The 18,905-nt window shown below is 38.5% G+C and overlaps 1 protein-coding gene across 20 annotated transcripts in view; it reads right to left on the bottom strand.

The window, feature by feature from the left end:
- The window catches only part of LOC105475214 (microtubule associated serine/threonine kinase family member 4), a 577,292-nt gene that overhangs the window by 291,230 nt on the left and 267,157 nt on the right, over positions 1–18,905 (bottom strand). For 12 of the 20 annotated variants that reach the window (XM_011730296.3, XM_011730295.2, XM_011730299.2 and 9 more), the window contains one exon: positions 14,985–15,059. The exons of the other annotated variants lie outside the window; for them this stretch is intronic. In XM_011730296.3, coding sequence (XP_011728598.2) covers positions 14,985–15,059 — 75 coding nt within the window. The remainder of the gene's footprint in view (positions 1–14,984; positions 15,060–18,905) is intronic. 20 annotated transcript variants of the gene reach the window in all.

Genomic DNA, 18,905 nt, shown 5'->3' on the forward strand with positions numbered 1-18,905 from the left:
TGATGAATTTGCACTAATACTTTTAAACGGTTCTGTCACTTTAAATGCTAGTTTAAAAAAGAAAACTGAATTACACTGAGTTGAACTGTATATCAACCAGAAAAAAAAAATAACAGTATCTAGAGTAAAAGAAACTCTTGAAGAATTATGCCTCTTTTAAAGAAAGAATCTAAAAACAAGTCTTATATGCTAATTGAATTAAGTGGCTTACTCACCCCTACTTAGGACCACCAGGATGAAAATCTTGAGGTGGCAGAGCTTCAGGTACATGGCCTGGTAGAGTGTCTCAGAAGTCTGGCTTGGGAGTCTGCATGCCAAAGTGAGTGCCAGCCCCATCTTTCCATATGGCCTTGGGTAAACTACCTACCCTTTCTGTGGCTTTCTTGCGTCGCTGGATATTGTAGATTTGAGAAGTCAGAGTTGTCGTGAGGACTAAATGAAATAATATATGTAAAGCACCTAGAGTAACCGGCACACACTGAGCACTCTAATATTAGATTATTATTCTATCTTAAATATTCATGCACAAATCTGACATTGCAACCCTAAGGTTTTGCAATTTGGAAGTATAAATTATTCATCTACATAATAGGTAGTTATGCTGATGTATCTTCAGTGCACCAAAGGACAGACGAAAACTAGTAATAAATTTAAATATTATCTAAGCCTACTTCGATGAAAACTTAGAGAATCTATCCTTGAATTTATTATTGATACTCCCAGGTGCTTTTAAATGAACTTGGTTACTTTAAAACTAAGCCAAAATGGATTACCTGGGCAATTGTAATTGTCATTTATCAAGCATGATGTCCATTTCTTAATGAAAAACAAACTTCTTGCAAAGCTGGATTCCATTTTTATCCACCCACATGCTAAACATATTGGCATATGTTCCAAGCATTCCATAGCTGTATATTTTAAGCAGATCCTTTTTATCTTGCATAGCTTTCATTAAATTGCAAAAGTATTTCTTGCTATGACCAGGAATAATATGCTAGACTCTGCATTTTGTATTTTTCTCAGTCTACCTTTCATCAATAAATAACAGTGTTGCTTTAACTAAAAAGTGTGGAAAATTCTGATTGAATTTTCCACTTCAAAGTACACAAAATCATTTCATCTAACATGCTGTGTTAGAAAATCTATGCTCCATTCTGACCTCCTGTTGCAGTCTATTTCAAGTATTGGTGATGCACCGTATCACACTGCATGGCTGATGAAGTAGAGTAAACATATTGACTGAGAAATGTTTTGAAAACCCCCATTCCACATAGATCCCAGCTACTGTCAAGAATCACAAAAATGTTTGCATTCTGTCTATGCAAGAGCATGACAGAGCTCTAGGAGAAATTCCCACAATAAATAAAACCAGCTACTTGCATAACACTCTGTCGAAGCAGGACTGTGCAGGCCTTACTGCTAGGGGAAGGAGGGGCAAGATTCAGCCCAAATAATATGCTCAGAGGTATATGGGGGAAGACGTTATTAACTGTGCCCTTCCTTTCACCTATTTGCAAGGTTAAAATAAAATTTAGCAGAAGAGATTACCACCACTAGTGAGAAGGCACAACTCTGCCGGCGGCCAAGGAACACATGGAAAGAAAGGTGATATATTGGTTGACCTTTCCTTCCAATTGCAGTCTAGGCAGCTAACTGTCTTTTTTCATTTGGGGGGATATGACAGCTGACCTAGCTTATTTTCCTGGACTAGCAAACTAGGACAGTCCTTGGAGAAGTCAGGCAGCCGAGACCAGGATACTCCTACAGTAGCAGAGCATTACTACATTAACACTTATAATGAGGAGACCTAAGCCACAATGCTGCAACCAAACAGGCTTCTGGGGTAGAGCTCTTCCTTCCTCCAAATGCAAGCTTCCTGGGTTCTTCTCAGGAGACAGTGGAGAAGATGTTTCCAGGTATACAGAATGACAGTCCAATATGAATTATTCATACTCCCCAAAATACAGAGCAACAGAGTCCATTTAACTCAATATTTTCCAAAGAATGTTCTGCACTTTGTGAATGGCTTTATTTGACAAGAAAAACTTAAGGTTCCTTTGCTAAAAGGTTCTGTGTTCAAGTAAGTTTGAGAAACACCTAATTAAACATAGCTTAAAGGATTTACTTATTTTAAGATTTCCCCAAGACTTTTTACAATCATTAGCATTTTATTTTCTAAGAGCAAGGAACATAATCTCTGGTGCTACCCAAATTTAATATGAAACACTTTTTGGGAAAACATAGGATGTGCTTCTGAAAGAATACACTTTGAAAAATGGGGGTTTAAATGAGCCCTAATTTTAGTGCAATCATAGAATGACCACAAGGAAAATGGGGACTGTTATTGCCACACGATGTACCAGTTATTGTACTTAGTAACTTAGAATTTCAGTCTTGAATTGTGCTATGATGAAAGAGGCGGTGGCCTACGCTGTAATTCAATAAAGTGTCCCTTTGGACAATTGCAAGATTGCAGCAACAAATCCCCCCCAAAAAAAGACTAAAAGCAAGAGCTACAGAAACAAGTCCCTTGTGTACTACAGTGATCAAATCTCTAAAGAAATAAACACAAGGCATAAAAATACATGACTACCATACCATAGGTAGGCCTGCAGCTCACATGAAAGATAAATCCAGAAAATAAGGAGTGTTACCATGTCCATGAGTTTATAACAGTGACAGGACAACATAACTGTGCCCTATTTATGAATGGCCAAGGCTTATCTCTGTTCTCTTTTCCCTACTGGCAAATTTCCTAGTCTTCTTGAACAAATTTCCTATTTCTGAGACTTCCACATAGGACGTAAATAATCACAAGAGACCACTGCTCACAACATGAGTGAAGACAGAAAGAAAAGCTAGAAGTGAGAAGTAGGTTTTCAATTTGGCTGATTCCTTCTTACCCCATTCATGGCAGATTCCTCCTCTTCCTGCCAATCCACCGGGGTGAAAGAAACCATGGGCCTCTTCTTTCCTTTGAAGAGTTTGCCAATTTCTGGAATTTACTTTTTCAAGATTTATGTTCTTAGCATTTTTTACAATTTTTTTAAACTATGATTTTTATTACTTACTTAGCTTATTTTGACTGTAGGAGTGAGAGCAATGGTCCCTGGTTATAGTCTACCTCCTAAGTGGTAAAGGAAATCTCAGAAATAGGAGTTTTTGCTTCTTCTCGTATCGGTAATTTTTCAAGTAGGTGCTAAACATTTTAAATCTCGGTAGAAACCGACGCTGAGGTAAATACTACTTAGTTTCAGAAAAAGGTATGCCTCTTCTGCGTCATACACTGTAGTAGGGTGCTGAGTCATTCTGCTCCCTGCTTGAGCTAGGTTTGGATATTGTTATGACCCATGGTCAAGAGAAGACACACAGATACAGAGATAGTCAAGATGCTGGTGCTGTCAGACAGACTAAAAAGTATGCTAAAGGATACAGTGGCAAATGTATGGCAACATAAAGAAGATGTGGGAATTTTTAGCAGAGAGATTGAATTATAAAAACAAAAAAGAAAAATCTAGCCTGAAGAATATATTAGAATGAAATGGGCTTCCTCACAATGAAATGGGCTTACTAACTGGCAGAGTAAAGCACAATAAATGATCAGCAAAGTTAAGTCAAAATAATAGAAATTATCCCAAATGAATTGCCAAGAAAAAAAAAAAAAAAAAGCACAAACAAAACAAAAATAAAAAGAATGCCTAAGATCTGTGGGACAATATTAAACTTCCTAGTATAGATATAAATGGAGTCCCAGGAGAGAAGAGAAAGTGCTTTAAAAGATATATTTAAGTAGATAATGTCCAAGGACGTCCCCAAATTTGATGAATATCATTAATCCACATACCCTAGAGGCTCAGCAAATCCTAGGCAGAATAAATTCAAGGAAAACCATACTTGGGCACATCAGAGTCAAATCTCTTTTTTCAGGCAGGAAATAGATAAAGGTGTGTGAGGTAATGGAAAGGGAGTATCTATAAAATAAAATTTTAAAAACTCAAAACACATTCACCTGAAAAATGTTAAAACAGGCAACAGAGTTATCAAGACACTGAAACCAGTTACAAAAAGTTATCACTGGCCTCTGAGCACTGGCCAGCAAAACCTATGCCAGGTTTCTCTTCTCAAGCACTACCAGGAAACAGACTCCTTCCAGAAGCCACAGAAGCAGGACAAAACTTGATAAAACTTGCCCGGTTAAATGCTTAATTTTTTTTAAAGAGTTGCTGGTTATGTTTTGACTCGTTTTTGTTGCCTGACGGGTAAGGGGACTTGGGGGCAAATGAAACACAGAAGTCCCTAAAGGTAAAGGGATAATTTCGGTAGTTCTTCGTAAATAGAAGCCAAATTGAGTAACTTGTACTTAACCTCATCTGTGATCTTTTCACCTTTAAATTTAAAATATTTCCTACACCCTTTCTCCAAACAAATTGCTAATCCCATCTTGGCAAATTTCCTGTTACACAGTCTTTGGCAAGCACAACTCTGATGACTGGGAAAAGTCAACAAATTATAATTCACCAATTTTTTAAAGTCTTTAAAAATAAAAGTCCCCATAAGGATAGGAGAGGTGGGACTGTAACAATTCGCCTATGCCTACTCAACTTTTGCCAGCTGCAAAACAGGAGAAAAATAACTGCATTCCTGTGTTAGGAAAGAGAAATGGACTAAATATAATTTTCCTCCCAGATGTTTTTGGTCACAATATTCAAGTGGACTTAACATAGAAATTCCAGCAATTGAAATCTTAATAGCCATAGTGAGTATGATCTTTACACATATTATTTTACCCATGTTCTGAAATTCAATCCCATCCTTTCCGTAAAAACATAGAAAAACCAAAACAGCTGTCATTTTGCTGGATAATAAATTATAATGTTGGGAAGCAGTATCATGAAAAATACAATATTTTGAAAACAAAAACAAAACTTCAAAACAATAGAAAATTCAAAATAGAATATAAAATTTGCTACAAAGATAGTACAAGAGGATCTTCTGGGGGCTGGTGATGCTGTTTTGTTTTCAATCTTGGTGCTGATTACATGAGTAGAGTCAATTTGTGAAAGTTCATTAATACTTGCATTTTTCTGGATATGTGTTACTCTTACAACAGAAATAAAACGGTGTTCAAGATCTATGGGAAGGAGTGATTCTTCAAAAGGCAGCTGGCTACACTCACCTTCCAGTCTAAGTACTAAATTTCCAGCACTTAGCACAGTGCTTGGCCACAAAGTGAATGTCAGTATATACTGCATTAGTGGAACTGAGTTTCAAAGATATTTTTTATCTTTGGTATTTTTGGGTGCTTTAATACTGTGTTTCTATCATACCTTATATATAGCATCATGGAAAATAAGTGGAATCCACTCTCCTTAGAATTACTTGTATGGGTCTGAGTAGAGAGATGTTAGGCTGAAAACAAACGAGATAAGCTCTATCCTCTTCTACTTCTCCTTCTCGTCTTCTACTTCTCCTTCTCGTCTTCTACTTCTTCTTCTCTACCTTTTGTTGCAATAAACTTTAGAGGATTGTGAATTTCCTCAAATGGTCCATTGTTAAGGGGAAGCTAGGCAATTCAGGAGGAATCCAGTAGAAGTTAAAAGGGACCAGGGAGGTTTAGCAGCTGGCAAAGAATGAAAGGAAGAAACTCTGGGTCAAGAGCTCTGGATTTCTTTATGTTTAAAAAAAAACCCACATTTTTTGGAAAGGTTAATAGATTACCACAGTCTATAAAGTATAGAGAAGCATTTAGTTTTTAAAAAACTCCTTTCCATCCTAGTCCCCCATTCACCCAATTCCCATATTACTCTCCCAGAGAGAACCACTGTTCTAAGTTTTGTATGAACTTGTCCAGAATTTATGCACAAATATGTAACATCTGACTACATGAGCCAATGAGTACATAGTCTTATTCTCCTCCTACTTTTACAGCAAATGAAACATATTAAGCCTACTATTCAGCCCTTTGACTTCTCCCTCTGATCAGGAGATCCTTTTATATCAGTGCAAAGCCCTCAGTCTTTTATATAGCTGTATGGTATTCCATAGCACAAAGGAAACATAATTTGTTTATCCACTTAACTACTAAAAGATATTTGGGTTGTTTCCAATCTTTTGGTATTAAAAAGGATGCTATAATAAATAATCTTTTCCAGGACTCATTCAGCATGTACACTGGCCTATCGGAAGGCTTTACTCCCCAAAGAGGAACTGGTGGGTCAAAGGGTACATGTATTTTGATTAACACTGACAATTTGCCATCTGCAGAAGTTGTTCTAACTTACATTCCTACCAGAATTATAAGAAAGCTATTTCCCAGACCAGTGTAATCCCAGAACTTTGGGAGGCCAAGGCTGGTGGATCAATTCAGCCCAGGAGTTTGAGACTAGCCTGGGCATCATGGCAAAATCCCATCTCTACAAAAAATACAAAAATTATCTGGGTGTGGTGATGTGCGCCTGTTTTCCTAGCTACTCAGGAGGCTGAGGTGGGAGGATCACCTGAGCCTAGGGAGGTCGAGGCTACAGTGAGTCGTGAGTGATGGCACCATTGCACTCTAGCCTTGGTGAGAGAGTGAGACTGTCTCAAAAAACAAAACAAAACAAAGAAAGCAAGCTATTTTCCCAGAAAGTATAGCTGCAAAATACTTTTAGTTTTAGATTTCCAGTTTTAGAAACCAGAAATACTCCCAGTTTTAGATTTTTGCCAAACCAACAGGTAATTAATATATATGTGTGTGTGTGTATATGTGTGTGTGTGTATATATATATGTGTGTGTTTATATATATGTGTGCATGTGTATATATATTTTAAACTTATATTTATTTTAAACATTATATATATATATCAGTACAATTTTTAATTTGTACTTTTCTTATAAAGGCAGTTGAGAATCATTTCCTATGCATATGAGCCATTTATTCGTATTTGATTTTCTGTGAACTGTTCATTTGTTTGCTTCGCCCATTTTTCAATAGAATTGTTAGGGGTCTGCAGTTCTTGTTAAAGCCAACGGAGACAAAAAAAAATCCTTGTAAACTGGGCTGGGAACCATAAGGAGAATGCACACTCTTCCATCAGCTTTGCAGCTTTACCTAGGTCCATAGGAGCCAGGGGCCAGAAGAGCGGTATCTAGGACAAGATTTCTCTGGCATTTAGGTATAAAGAACATCATGATTACTTCAGGCTAAAAGAGAAAAAATGATGGTATAGTGGTTGCCTTCCTCTTGAACCCTGAGAAATCTTGCATTGCCTAGCACAGTCTGTGCCCCAGGAAAGAGGCCCAGTCCTTCCTAGGTGTTGGTGGCAACGACTAGGCTATGACGGCAAAGTACAGAGATTAACTGGTCTGAATCCTAGCTTCACCTTTTACTAGCTCTGGGATCTTGTGTGAGTTATTTAACCTCACTGCCCAAAGGTTCTGAAATTGTTGTGTACAAATTTGCCAGGTAGGTAGAAGCTGTGTTAAGAGTAGCCCCAAAACACAACATGACACTTTTTCTGGACATAGAATTGACCATTTGAAATATGGGAAAACATTATCCTTTTAGTGTGATACACATTGTCATAGCTTTGTCCTGCAAACTGGCAAATGTGGCCCACAGGAATCGACATTGAACATCTAAGATAGTTGTCCTACAGAGTTAAACAATGACCAGGAGAGAAGAAAATTCATTTATCTGGCCACTGCAAGGTCTTCCTTATGATCCAATCATGATAGGTATTTATCTATTTATTTATGTCTAACTAACGCTTGCAGCTCAAACTGCTTTATCGTTTGATAACAGGAGGCTGCCTTTAAATTCATTGAGAGATTTTTCTGCTTTCCTTCATGAGTCATCCATGCCTCCCGGCCAGTCATAACAGAAGCAACTAACTGTAGTAAAAAAAAAATCAATGAAAAGGTAGAGGGGCTTTTTCTATGCCTTAGGAACGCCTGATATCTCTAGCAATTTCAGAAAGTTTTACATTTCTATTGTTTTTACTTTTAAAGGCTTATGTTTTTCACGACGTTGTTTTCCAGCATCATAATTTAGTGCCTAGTACAGATGACAGACGTTTTTGTTTTCCTTAGTTTTTCAGGGCTGTCCATCTTGTTCTGCGTTGCTTGATCTTGTTCAGTGTGTGGAAATTCATCAAACTGTACACTAATGAGTCTATATTATATTTCAATAAGAAGTTTTATATACATGTGCACACACTGAAAGAAAATGGTCAGCCTCCACAGAGAGGAAGTAGTTGCGAATGCCAGGCCTGTGCCAGTGGTACCACCTGTGGAAGGCATTTTTACCTCTCATCTCCACTTTAGTTACATCCATCAGGAGTCAGCAAGGCTTAGTGGTTAAGAACAGGGGCTTAAAGCCAGACTAATCAGGCTTGAATCCCGGCTTCACTTTGACCAGCTGTGTGACCCTGTGCAAGTTACTGAACTTCACCATGCTTCAGTTTCCTCATCTGCAACATGGTGTTAACAGTACCCAAAATCCTCAGGTTGCTGTGCAGATGAAAGTGGTTCACACGTGTGTAAAGCAGCTGGGAGTATGCTGGGCCCACGTGAGTACTATGTCGGTATTAGCTACCCCATTGCTCCCCATAGCAGTACTTACCTTACAGGTGGCTGCATCCACTTCTCAAGCATTTAAGCCTCCCTTATGTCATATTTCTTTGCCTACCAATTTCTCCTTGTGGAGGTCCAAGTGTAGAGGAGAGAGTAGGCTGACTCCTACTCCTCAATCACTCATCCGTTTACTTATCTGCAAGGCTACTTTCCAGTCCTAGGCCCTTCCCTCCTGCCTCCAAGCAATCTTTCTCTATATCTGATGGACATTCAGCTATTTGCACATGCTCCTATAAAATGTACATTGTGTGGTGTGTACTTTTAATTGACTGACATTAAAAGTATGATACTGAAGAATTGATGTTTTAAGCTTGGTTCTACACAGTGATATGTTTTAGGCTCTATCCGCATTGCTGCGTGTTCCTTCGGGCTGTTGCTTCCAATGGCTAAATGGTACTCTATGACATTCCCCCATTTACCCAACCACCCTCAACTGTCAACGCCCACAAAACCTCTGACTTTCTGTCACAACAATGCTCCAAAAGACACCTGGGTACATGTTCTCACACAAACACGTCCTCTTTAGGATTGAGGCTGCTGGGCCATAGGGCAGACTATTTCTCATTTAACTCAGTACTGGCTGTACTTAGGCCAAAACAGCCTGATCACTCTGTGGAATGGCTTCACCAGATCATCTAATTATAACATTCCTAATGAGGTACATGGTGTGACTTCCCCCGTTGTACTGATAAGATAAAAGATTTTCCCTTTGCTTCATAGCTGCTATACAGAATTTGAAAATAGGGCACATGACCTCAGAGCTGCAGTGTCTCCCACCACAGAGGGCCACGACAGGAGCATACCTTCCATCTCATCTCGGCCTGTGTCACATCCCCTGTCTCCTGGCCCGACCAATGACTACTGCATGCATTCCCATAATGGATATGCCTAAGCTCATGCTGTTTAAAAAGTCCCATCCCACCTTCCAGGCCCACATGGAAAACCACCACCTCAAGGACACCTTCTCTGGCTGCCACTCAGATCTCCTTCCACTCAAAATCAACATTGCACTGAGAGTGTTTACCAGGCAATTCATTACTGTCTCTGCTTCATTTATTTATTTGTGCCAGTTAAATGACACTTGAGGGGGTAAGAATTAAATACTGCAATTTATATTCCTCCATGGCTAACACACTGCTGAGTATACAATAAGCAATTTTTAGAAACGTATAGTAGAACTGGGGCTAGGCACAGTGGCTCACACCTCTGATCCCAGAACTTTGGGTGGCCAAGGCAGGAGGATCGCTTGAGCCCCAGAGTTTGAGACCAGCCTGGGCAACATAGCAAGACCCTGTTTTTACCGAAATAAAAATAAAAATGTGAGCTGGGTGTGATGGTGTGTACCTGTAGTCCTAGCTACTTGGGAGTCTGAGGCATGAGGATCACCTGAACCCAAGACTTAGAGATCACACTGAGCTATGACTGTGCTACCGCACTCCAGCCTGAGTGACAAAGTGAGACCCTGTCTCTACAATTATTTTTATTAAAAAAATAAAAATACATAGAACTGTATAGACTTTTAATAATGCAGACATTTTACCTCAACAATCATGTGGTCCTAACCACTTATTTACAAATGAGGGGAAAAAATGATTACCAAATAACTATGGTAACAGTAATCATAACTTAAAAGATTGTTATAGTTTGGTACTCATTAAGTGCCTGACCATGTGGTAAAAACTGTTTATGCATTATCTCATTTAATCCTCAAAATAACCTGATGAGATTGAGATTATTTTGTTCCCTATTTTTCAGATGAGGAAGCTGTGATTTTCTCAGGGTGATTAAGTAATTGACTCAAAGTCATGGTTAATAAGTTTCAGAAATGAGATTCATGCTCATTTTAGTTGGGACCAAAGATAATTTATAAATGACTGATGTAAAAACACAAAAAAACTATAAGCTGCCTCAGAATTTTCTATTAGAAATTTATCATCCCTAAAGGCCTTTATAAAAAGTTTACAAAGTACATTTTATGTGACTAAAATATTCCCAGAATAATTATGGCAACCAGTCTTCCAATCCCTTCCTCATCTTTCTATGTCCTTAAATATAGTAACAAGTATTGCACCCTCTGAAAAAGAAATTATTCTTTAACACTTGAAATTCCTAAGACTAGGAAGGTGTTAATTACCATCCAGAAACTCAATGCATAATAAGGCTCAAAAATGTAGATATTTTAAAGCCTATCCCCTTAGTGCTTAAAAATCAACCTATTTTTTTGATGCTACAGACAGAAACACAATTCCTTGATTTTCCATTACCTTTATATTATATCATCTATGCAACTATGAACCCCGGCCAAGACAGCTTCTTGTTCCCTGTGAACAGTGGGTTTCTAAGGTCTCAAAGACACTTATTCTTCAGATAGGTAAAAATGAAAAAAAAGGATCAATCCTAAAAGGTTTACAGTAGTGAGAAAAGAAGACCATCTGCTCTGAGATAGCTCTGGGCGGATTTTCCCAGCAGGAAAGCCCAGGTTTTAGAAACCTTGTTATCATTAGAGAAAAGTAAAGAAATTGCTGAGAATTAGGATAAAAGATTTTCAAGCCCTACAGCAGACAGAAATAATGTATTTTAGAATTATATGAAGGTTTTTGGTAGTTGGATTATCTGTGAATTTGGGTAGTATGGTTTGTTTTTTAAAGAAGGGTAGACTGTTATAACACTTTCGGGTTCTGAAATTGATCAGATGCTATGCCTACCACTATTTGCTCTCACATACTCAAAATCTCATACCATCTTTATGAACCTGTTTATTCTGGATCAGCAAAGCTTCCAATGTAAAATGACAGCCCATGTAGAATAAATCTTCATCATTCTTTTGTGCTGAAATGCCAGGAGATTTGAAAACTAATCCTCTGTACACTCTCGTGTTCTCATCTGTCCACCAGATCATGTCCCTGATGCTCCCATATCAAATAGATTTTTATTTAACAGAGGCCTTTACCAGCTCCACAAATAACTGCTCCATGGTCTTTGAACTACTATTCCTATTGCCCGTTTTGCTTCATTCTTTGTTCATTTGCTGTATTACAGCGCTCATACTGAGGGACAGACAGGTGAGCATATTCTCAAAGTGAAAGGCACTTTAGAAATTCCCAGCAGACAAGCTTAGCCAATCAGAGGCATAATACTTATCTTTGTTTTCCCCTAACCCTTTACTCTTATTCAAATAAAACAGATTTAAAAGCTTGTTTTTCTATACTCAAAGCACAAAAGGCTTTCTAAGACAAAGAAAAAAACCAGGCTAAAAAAAAGCCAACTCCTTGAGTAAAACAATGAGTCCCTTATTTCTGCTCCATATTTCCCCTATAGCTTTAAAGTAATTTCTCTCTTAAAAATTAACTTCCTCTGAAGATACTGAGAGAAGACTGCCTAATAATAATATTGTGCAAGGAATAAGAAATGACATTTGTAGAAAGATTTTAGGATTGAGAAACACCAGGCGAAAACCTCAGACTAAATGGTAATATATCTAGTTATAAGTAGCCTTAGTGGAAAAAAGCAACAATTCCGTATTTGATTAACGGAAGATTTCTTATACTCTCCTCACAGATGAGAAAATCTAGAGCAATGGGGCTCAGTGTTAAATGATCACCCAAGTCCACAGAGCTGGTTAATGACAAAGCCTAACATACAATCCAGTCCAGTATATTATTTGCACCATATCATATTGCCATTGTAAAGCTAAACATTTCTATCTGAACACACTTCGACATAGACTCACGATAAAATCAATGTTCTCAAAAGATTTGGCAGCTGGTTTACCGTAATTTGTTACTGACCCCCAGAATATAGGAACCTGTAATTTGTAAGAATTCTTTACTACGGCTCAGGTTATTGAGTTGAAAATGACATAGTGCAGAATCTAAGCAAAGTGTGCTTATAAAAAAAGGTCACTGGCTACACACATGCACATTTCCATTTGCCATTTACTGTCCAAGTAATGCATCCACACAGCAAACCGTGGCTTCTCCTATGGCTTCCTAATGTTAGAAAACATTTTTAGGCCCTCCTCAAATTTCTACCACTGCAGTGTTTTGAGGAGGAAAGAATGTGACCTTTTAAACCTATTTGGTAATGTGGCTGAACCAATTCACAAAGCACATTAAGGCAACAGACATCTTCTCTATGACAGTTTAATGAGTTCCTCTTAAAGTCTGCCTAGAAAAAGAAGCCATGATTCTTGCTCAAAACAAAATGGAACAACAAAAAGACTCTCACCACCAGTAGAAGAAAGTTAGCTAATTTACAGTGTACTATAGAACACACTGCACGGTGAGGCACGGTATTTCTGCAAATGCCAAAACAGAATGAAACGAATACAGGACAAAAGAAAGAGGGGGAGCAAAAGCACATGCTGAGCTGAGTCCTTAAAATACCACCAATCAAGAGGTGCACGCTGTGTGTAACAGTAGATGTACTTAATGCACCCAGTATTTTAGTGCCTCATTAGTGAAAAATCTTAGGCAGGGTCCAAGAAGGCCCCGCCGTACTCTGAGTTGTGCTCTACGTTAGCAAAATTCACATGTTACATGATGAAACCATATGACTTATTCAAAGCTAGTCTGTTTTTTCCTTCATGTATCAACAGAACTCCCATGACTTCATCTCAACGCTACTGAGCTACAGCGAGTTGTCTGGGGCTCGGCGGGAAGGGAAGCCCTAGACACTTAATAAATGTGACAAAGAGCTATGACATCTGCAGTCTAGTTTCAAACACTTCAGCATAGGCAATGTAATATATTTATGGATTAAAATTACATCCTGGCCAGGTGTGGTGGCTCACACCTGTAATCCCAGTACTTTGGGAGGCTGAGGCAGGTGGATCACTTGAAGTCAGGAGTTCTAGACCAGCCTGGTCAATATGGTGAAACCCCATCTCTACTAAAAATACAAAAATTAGCCAGGCATGGTGGCAGGCGCCTGTAGTTCCAGCTACTTGGGAGACTGAGGCAGCAGAATCACTTGAACCCAGGGGGTGGAGGTTGCAGTGAGCCGAAATCACGCCACTGCACTCCAGCCTGGGTGACAGAGTGAGACTCTGACTCAAAAAAAAAAAAAAAAAATTTATATCCTATACACAGTCAGTGGTCCTAATCAGAATTGACTTCCCCAGGGTGGTAAACTAGCATTGTATCAGAGGCATCTGTGTCTTAGTCAATACCAGAGATTTTGCTAATTGGCATACTCAAATGGATTTTCATTGGTGAAATCAAAATCAGTGGCTTGCTGCTCACGTGGCAGATGTTTAATAACAGGTTTCCATCAATGAAACTAGTGGTGTTTAAGATAAGTGAATTGGCAAAATTTTCCACCCTTGTATGAACAGAGCATGAGAATCTAGGGATGTCTACAGTTCGTACCCTCAGGACATCTGATGTTCAGTTGCTAAATAGCCTTATGTCCAGCAGCTGGGTCACAGGATGCCCACTCCCTGGTGCCCACTAAAAAGGTGAGAGAATCCTGCCTCTGGAAAGTTGACACGTTGACCTGGAGTGGAACTGTCCAGAAAAATTTGACTGGAGCACTTAAAAAAGCCAGAAAGCTGGAACTTCATTGAGTTTATGGGACAGGCTTCATGAATGCTTCAAACCTATTTGCTAATAACTGTTTAATAAAAGTCTGTTACACAGAACTGGCCTGAGACTTAGTTGAGCTGCGTGGGATGAGCAAATCCTCACACAAAACTTCAGCCACTTTTCTTTGGCTACTGCTAACTATTAAAAAGAATTGGGCATGACCAATAATTGGCTTAAGACTATTCTCAACATGTATGTAAAATATATAACTGCTGCCCTGAAGACAACCCATCCCAGCCTGGTAAATTTTCAGGAGCTTTCCAAGCCACTTGTTAAAAATTGCCATTATTGTGAATTAAAAATGTCTAAATTTAAAGTAAATATCTTATATTGAAAACAAGGGTAACAGATACTTAAAACTGATACACTTCCTATGTAGTTTGCTATGTTTTACGACGGTTTACGTCAATTGTATTTATACGGTGGGAAAACCACATAATACAACTACACAACAGTGTTCCACTGGGCCTCTCTTTCCAGCTCTGAGTTCAGTGATGTCACACTGGTACTGGAAATTGGCCAGGGTGGGAGTATCTACACCAGGGAAACCAGCAGATGCTACCATCAGGGATTTACTTTGTTTTCAGGACTGGTTGTTAAACACTTACCAGAATACCACTGATGTGCATGGTCTTGATTTGATAGAGAAGACTTTGACTCCTCTCAATATCCATATTCTAAAACCCTGGAATATACCAGCATAAATAAAACCCCACACCCTGTTTACCACAGCGGGACCGTGCCGCCATGCACACCCGCTGCCCAGGGCAACGGGACACACTCACTTTTGAAGTAGCTGGGTCCACTAGTCTCTGGCGATGTCGGGCTGAGTTGAAATGGCTCTTCGGAGGCTGCCCTTCCTGACAGTGAATGGAAGATGGGGAGTGAACGAGAGGTGGGAAGGGAGAAGGTGGGGTGTGGGATGATGGAGAAATGGTCAGAAAAGGGAGAGGGACAGTGTTTAACGGCACTGTATTTTGTTTCAGCTAAACATCAACAACAAAAACACAAGACACATTCTACCCCACAAAAGCACATGTGATGTGCAAGTTATTTTGTTATAAACAAACTTGTATGAGCATGTGTGTAATAAAGTCACAAACACAACCCAGTATTAAGATATTTCCCATCAGATCTTCATTTTTCTATTATTTGATAGTTGTCTCTATTTCAAAAACACTAAGGGAAACTGAAACATGATTTCTCTGAATATGAAGTCCATCTTTCTGAAATAACAGAAAGTACTGCAGAGCCTTCTTAGGGTTAGAATTGCCACCCATTTAGATATGAACAAAATGATGTGGAAATCACAATCTTCCTCCAAACCATGACAAGTGTCCTGCCTGAGAAGCTTCTCTCTCTGTCATCCTGGCAGAATTCATGGTGTCTGACAGCCACCATAAACTCTGCCCCTAAATGCATATTATATTTTATTGGCTGAAACAGAGATTTAGCATTACGTTTGTAATTTAAACCTATGTAAAAGAGTAGTCTCTCCAAAGACCAATCCTGTTAACGTCCTCGTATACATATTGGACATATGGGTCACATGGAAAGGCGTAACACCTTCCTATTATTCATTCCATGCCAAACACACAAACATACAACCCAAGGTACTATATTTAAAAGGGAAGTCTGGAATGGGGCCTCATTAATGGTATAGAGTTTTACTTCTCCATCTCTCAGAGCTGGACAACAGTGAACAAGAACTTAAGAAGCAAGTACCACCCACTGTGAGCATCAACTCCAGGGAAAGGGAGATGAAAGCAACCAGGAGATGGTCTCACAAAATCCCTGGGCTTAAAGGCCCCATGCAAGTGAGAGCCAACATCAGCAGCGAAATGACCCTCATATGAGGGCTAGCATTTGCTCAGCTCTCTTAACAGAGGAGGGTGAAAAGACCTCCTTAGATAAAAATGCAATTTCTATATTACAATACTTAAGTATTCTTTTTCTTCTTCTTCTAGGAATAACAGCTCTATTACTTTTAAGACGTGTATCAATCACACCCACTTGAGTTGCCAACAATCACTGCTTCGGCATTCACAGTATAATGCTTACCTTTCAAAAAGGAAATGTTCTAAGTAGCAGATTGCCAGTCAGGATTATGTTTTTCCTAGTAACCGCCCTGCCAACATGCATTCTTTCTCTACCCTCTCTGGGAAAAAAATACAAGGAAACAGTCTTGAAACTCTGCTGACCTAGAAAATGTACCAAAGCTTTAAGAACAGAGAATCTTTCCATTGACTTACTGACTATTGGACAAAACAAAACCAAGCAAAAACCCGAGCATGTCTTCCCATGTCCATAGAATCAGGAGTTTTCACATGAGAAATACAGTGTTTGAAAAAAAGCATTGTGGATTATTTATTTAGTTTGATGTGAAAGTGCTCCTTTCAACTTAATGGTTTATCAGAAGGTGGTTTTAAAGCTTTTTCCCCACCTAAAAGTTATCAAATGTAAATAAATAATTATCCTCATTAATCTATCTGAATAACTAATCACCCTTATTAACCTTCCCTATGGAATGGTTACAACTGATTTAAGAGTTCCAAAGCACAGTGCCAGGCTCCCACTCATCGGGAAAAAATTAACCTCAGCATTAAATACACAATTACAGTCAATGTGCAAATTAACTAAATCCTGGGCCTGTGGTTTATTGTTCTTCTTCTGACTCCAAGATGAAAATGTTACTTTATTTTTTAATTAGCTAATTGTGCCATGAACTCAGCAGGGGGCAGATGTTGATATTAAACCCAGGATCTGAATCTTAAACTCCCAGTAGGTAGGAGACTGGTTTAAAGAGAGCAAGCACATCCTTCAAGGGTTAGGTTTTTGAAACCCAGTGTCCATTTTATCTAATTTATTTTCAAGTACAATAAATCTGTAACAATAGTCTGCTCGCAATGAACAAATAGGGCCATGAAATAATCAATGTATTTACACAGAGATTCCAGTAATACATCTTCATAGAAACAAGGAAGAGCCTGGAGGATTAAAGTCATTTAATAAATTACATATGGAGTGAAAATAAAGGAACTGTAAACAGCTCACCACAAGTTTTTCTCCATGTGACTCATACCTTAAACTAACCTTAATTTTCAATGAACTAGTCACTTGGTATTCTATTGCTTAAAAAAAAAAAAAAAGGTTTGTGATGGTTATTTGTATGCATATATAGAGAGAGGGAGAGAGTTAGTTAGTTAGTTTGGTGACACTGAGACTTTGTGGAAAGGTGCACATAGTTAGATCCAAGATGGTAACCTTTGAGAAGAATTTAATTCCTTAGAAGTTGAACATGCCTGCTTCTTCACTTTAGGGAGATACTACCTGAAAATATTTTTCTTTCCCTATTCCCAGTCTTGCTACCTACCAGATCCTATGACACATCCAAGAAAGGTACAAATTCTAAACCTTTGAACTTAGTCATTTAAGTACAGCTGTATCAGTTTGATTATGTAATACTTTATACAGTTTTGAAAAAGCAAACAGGGCTCTCATAAGTGATATCATAAGGAATTCACGATCCCATATAACAGATTTGTTCACACAGCTTTCCGTGTTCAGGAGAACATTAAATTATGTCACTCAACACTAAAGGCAAAATCTGTGACTTCATTTTCCCAAATTTTAAGAATCCGTTTCTCTTTCTAAATGACAGCCTTCAGACTCTGGTACTGTCATTCCAGACTGAGACATCAGTCTCCTGCTATCACTTACCTCCTGGTTAATGCCATCAACATCAGCAAAATAACAAATTAGACCTGGGCAAGCCCCACAGGGCTCTAAACTGAATGGCTTATTTGCATATGCCAATAGGGCTCTTCACTGCAAGGGGAGCTGGCTGAGGAAGGGGTGGATTCCTCACCATTAGTTTTGTGGAAAGAGAAGCACATTCTATTGCTTAGGTGAACCCAACCAAAATCATTTTGCTGGGATAACTATCATTAATAAAAGAAGCAACCCTCAGTTATGTAAATAAACTCTTAGAGACTAATAAAAGAAGAGTTGACATGTGCATAATGAAGAAACTTAATGAGACATATTTCATCTCTATGCTAATTGCTTTTACCAAGCCTTCTCCTATTAAGTCATTTTAGAAATTATAAATATTCCTTAATACTACACATCATACTTTTTAAATAAATTATTGTTCCCCTAACATTACAGATCTGATAGCTTAGTACTTTAGCTTAATTTGCATCGTGTAAACATATTTACAAGAATGCTCTATGGAAAACAATGTATCAGGCATGAAATAATGGGTGCCCAGTGAATTTAGTTGCTAACATCAGACAATTTATAAAAGCCTAATTCTTTAAATCAGGTATAAGTTATTCTATATCAAAATGAGAAGCATAAGGAAAATTTAAAACTAAGTATATCTATAATTTTAGCACTAGTTCCATTAAAAAAAAAATCTTTCATTAGGCATTTCTAGCCTAGAAAACCAGAAAATCATATATCGGAGCATACAAGTATTTGAAGGCCCACCAGCCTGCTTCTTAAAAGTCCATTCAAAAGATTCATTCAAATTAGCTGGGCATAGTGGCTCACGCCTGTAACCCTAGCACTTCGGAAGGCTGAAGTCGGGGGATGTCTTCAACTCAGGAGTTTGAGACCAGCCTGGGCAACATGAGAAGACCTACTTAAAAAAAAAAAAAAAAAGCTAGCCTGTCGTGGTAACCCACGCCTATAGTCCTGGC

Source organism: Macaca nemestrina, chromosome 6 (assembly GCF_043159975.1).
Source record: "Macaca nemestrina isolate mMacNem1 chromosome 6, mMacNem.hap1, whole genome shotgun sequence".
NCBI lineage: Eukaryota > Metazoa > Chordata > Mammalia > Primates > Cercopithecidae > Macaca > Macaca nemestrina.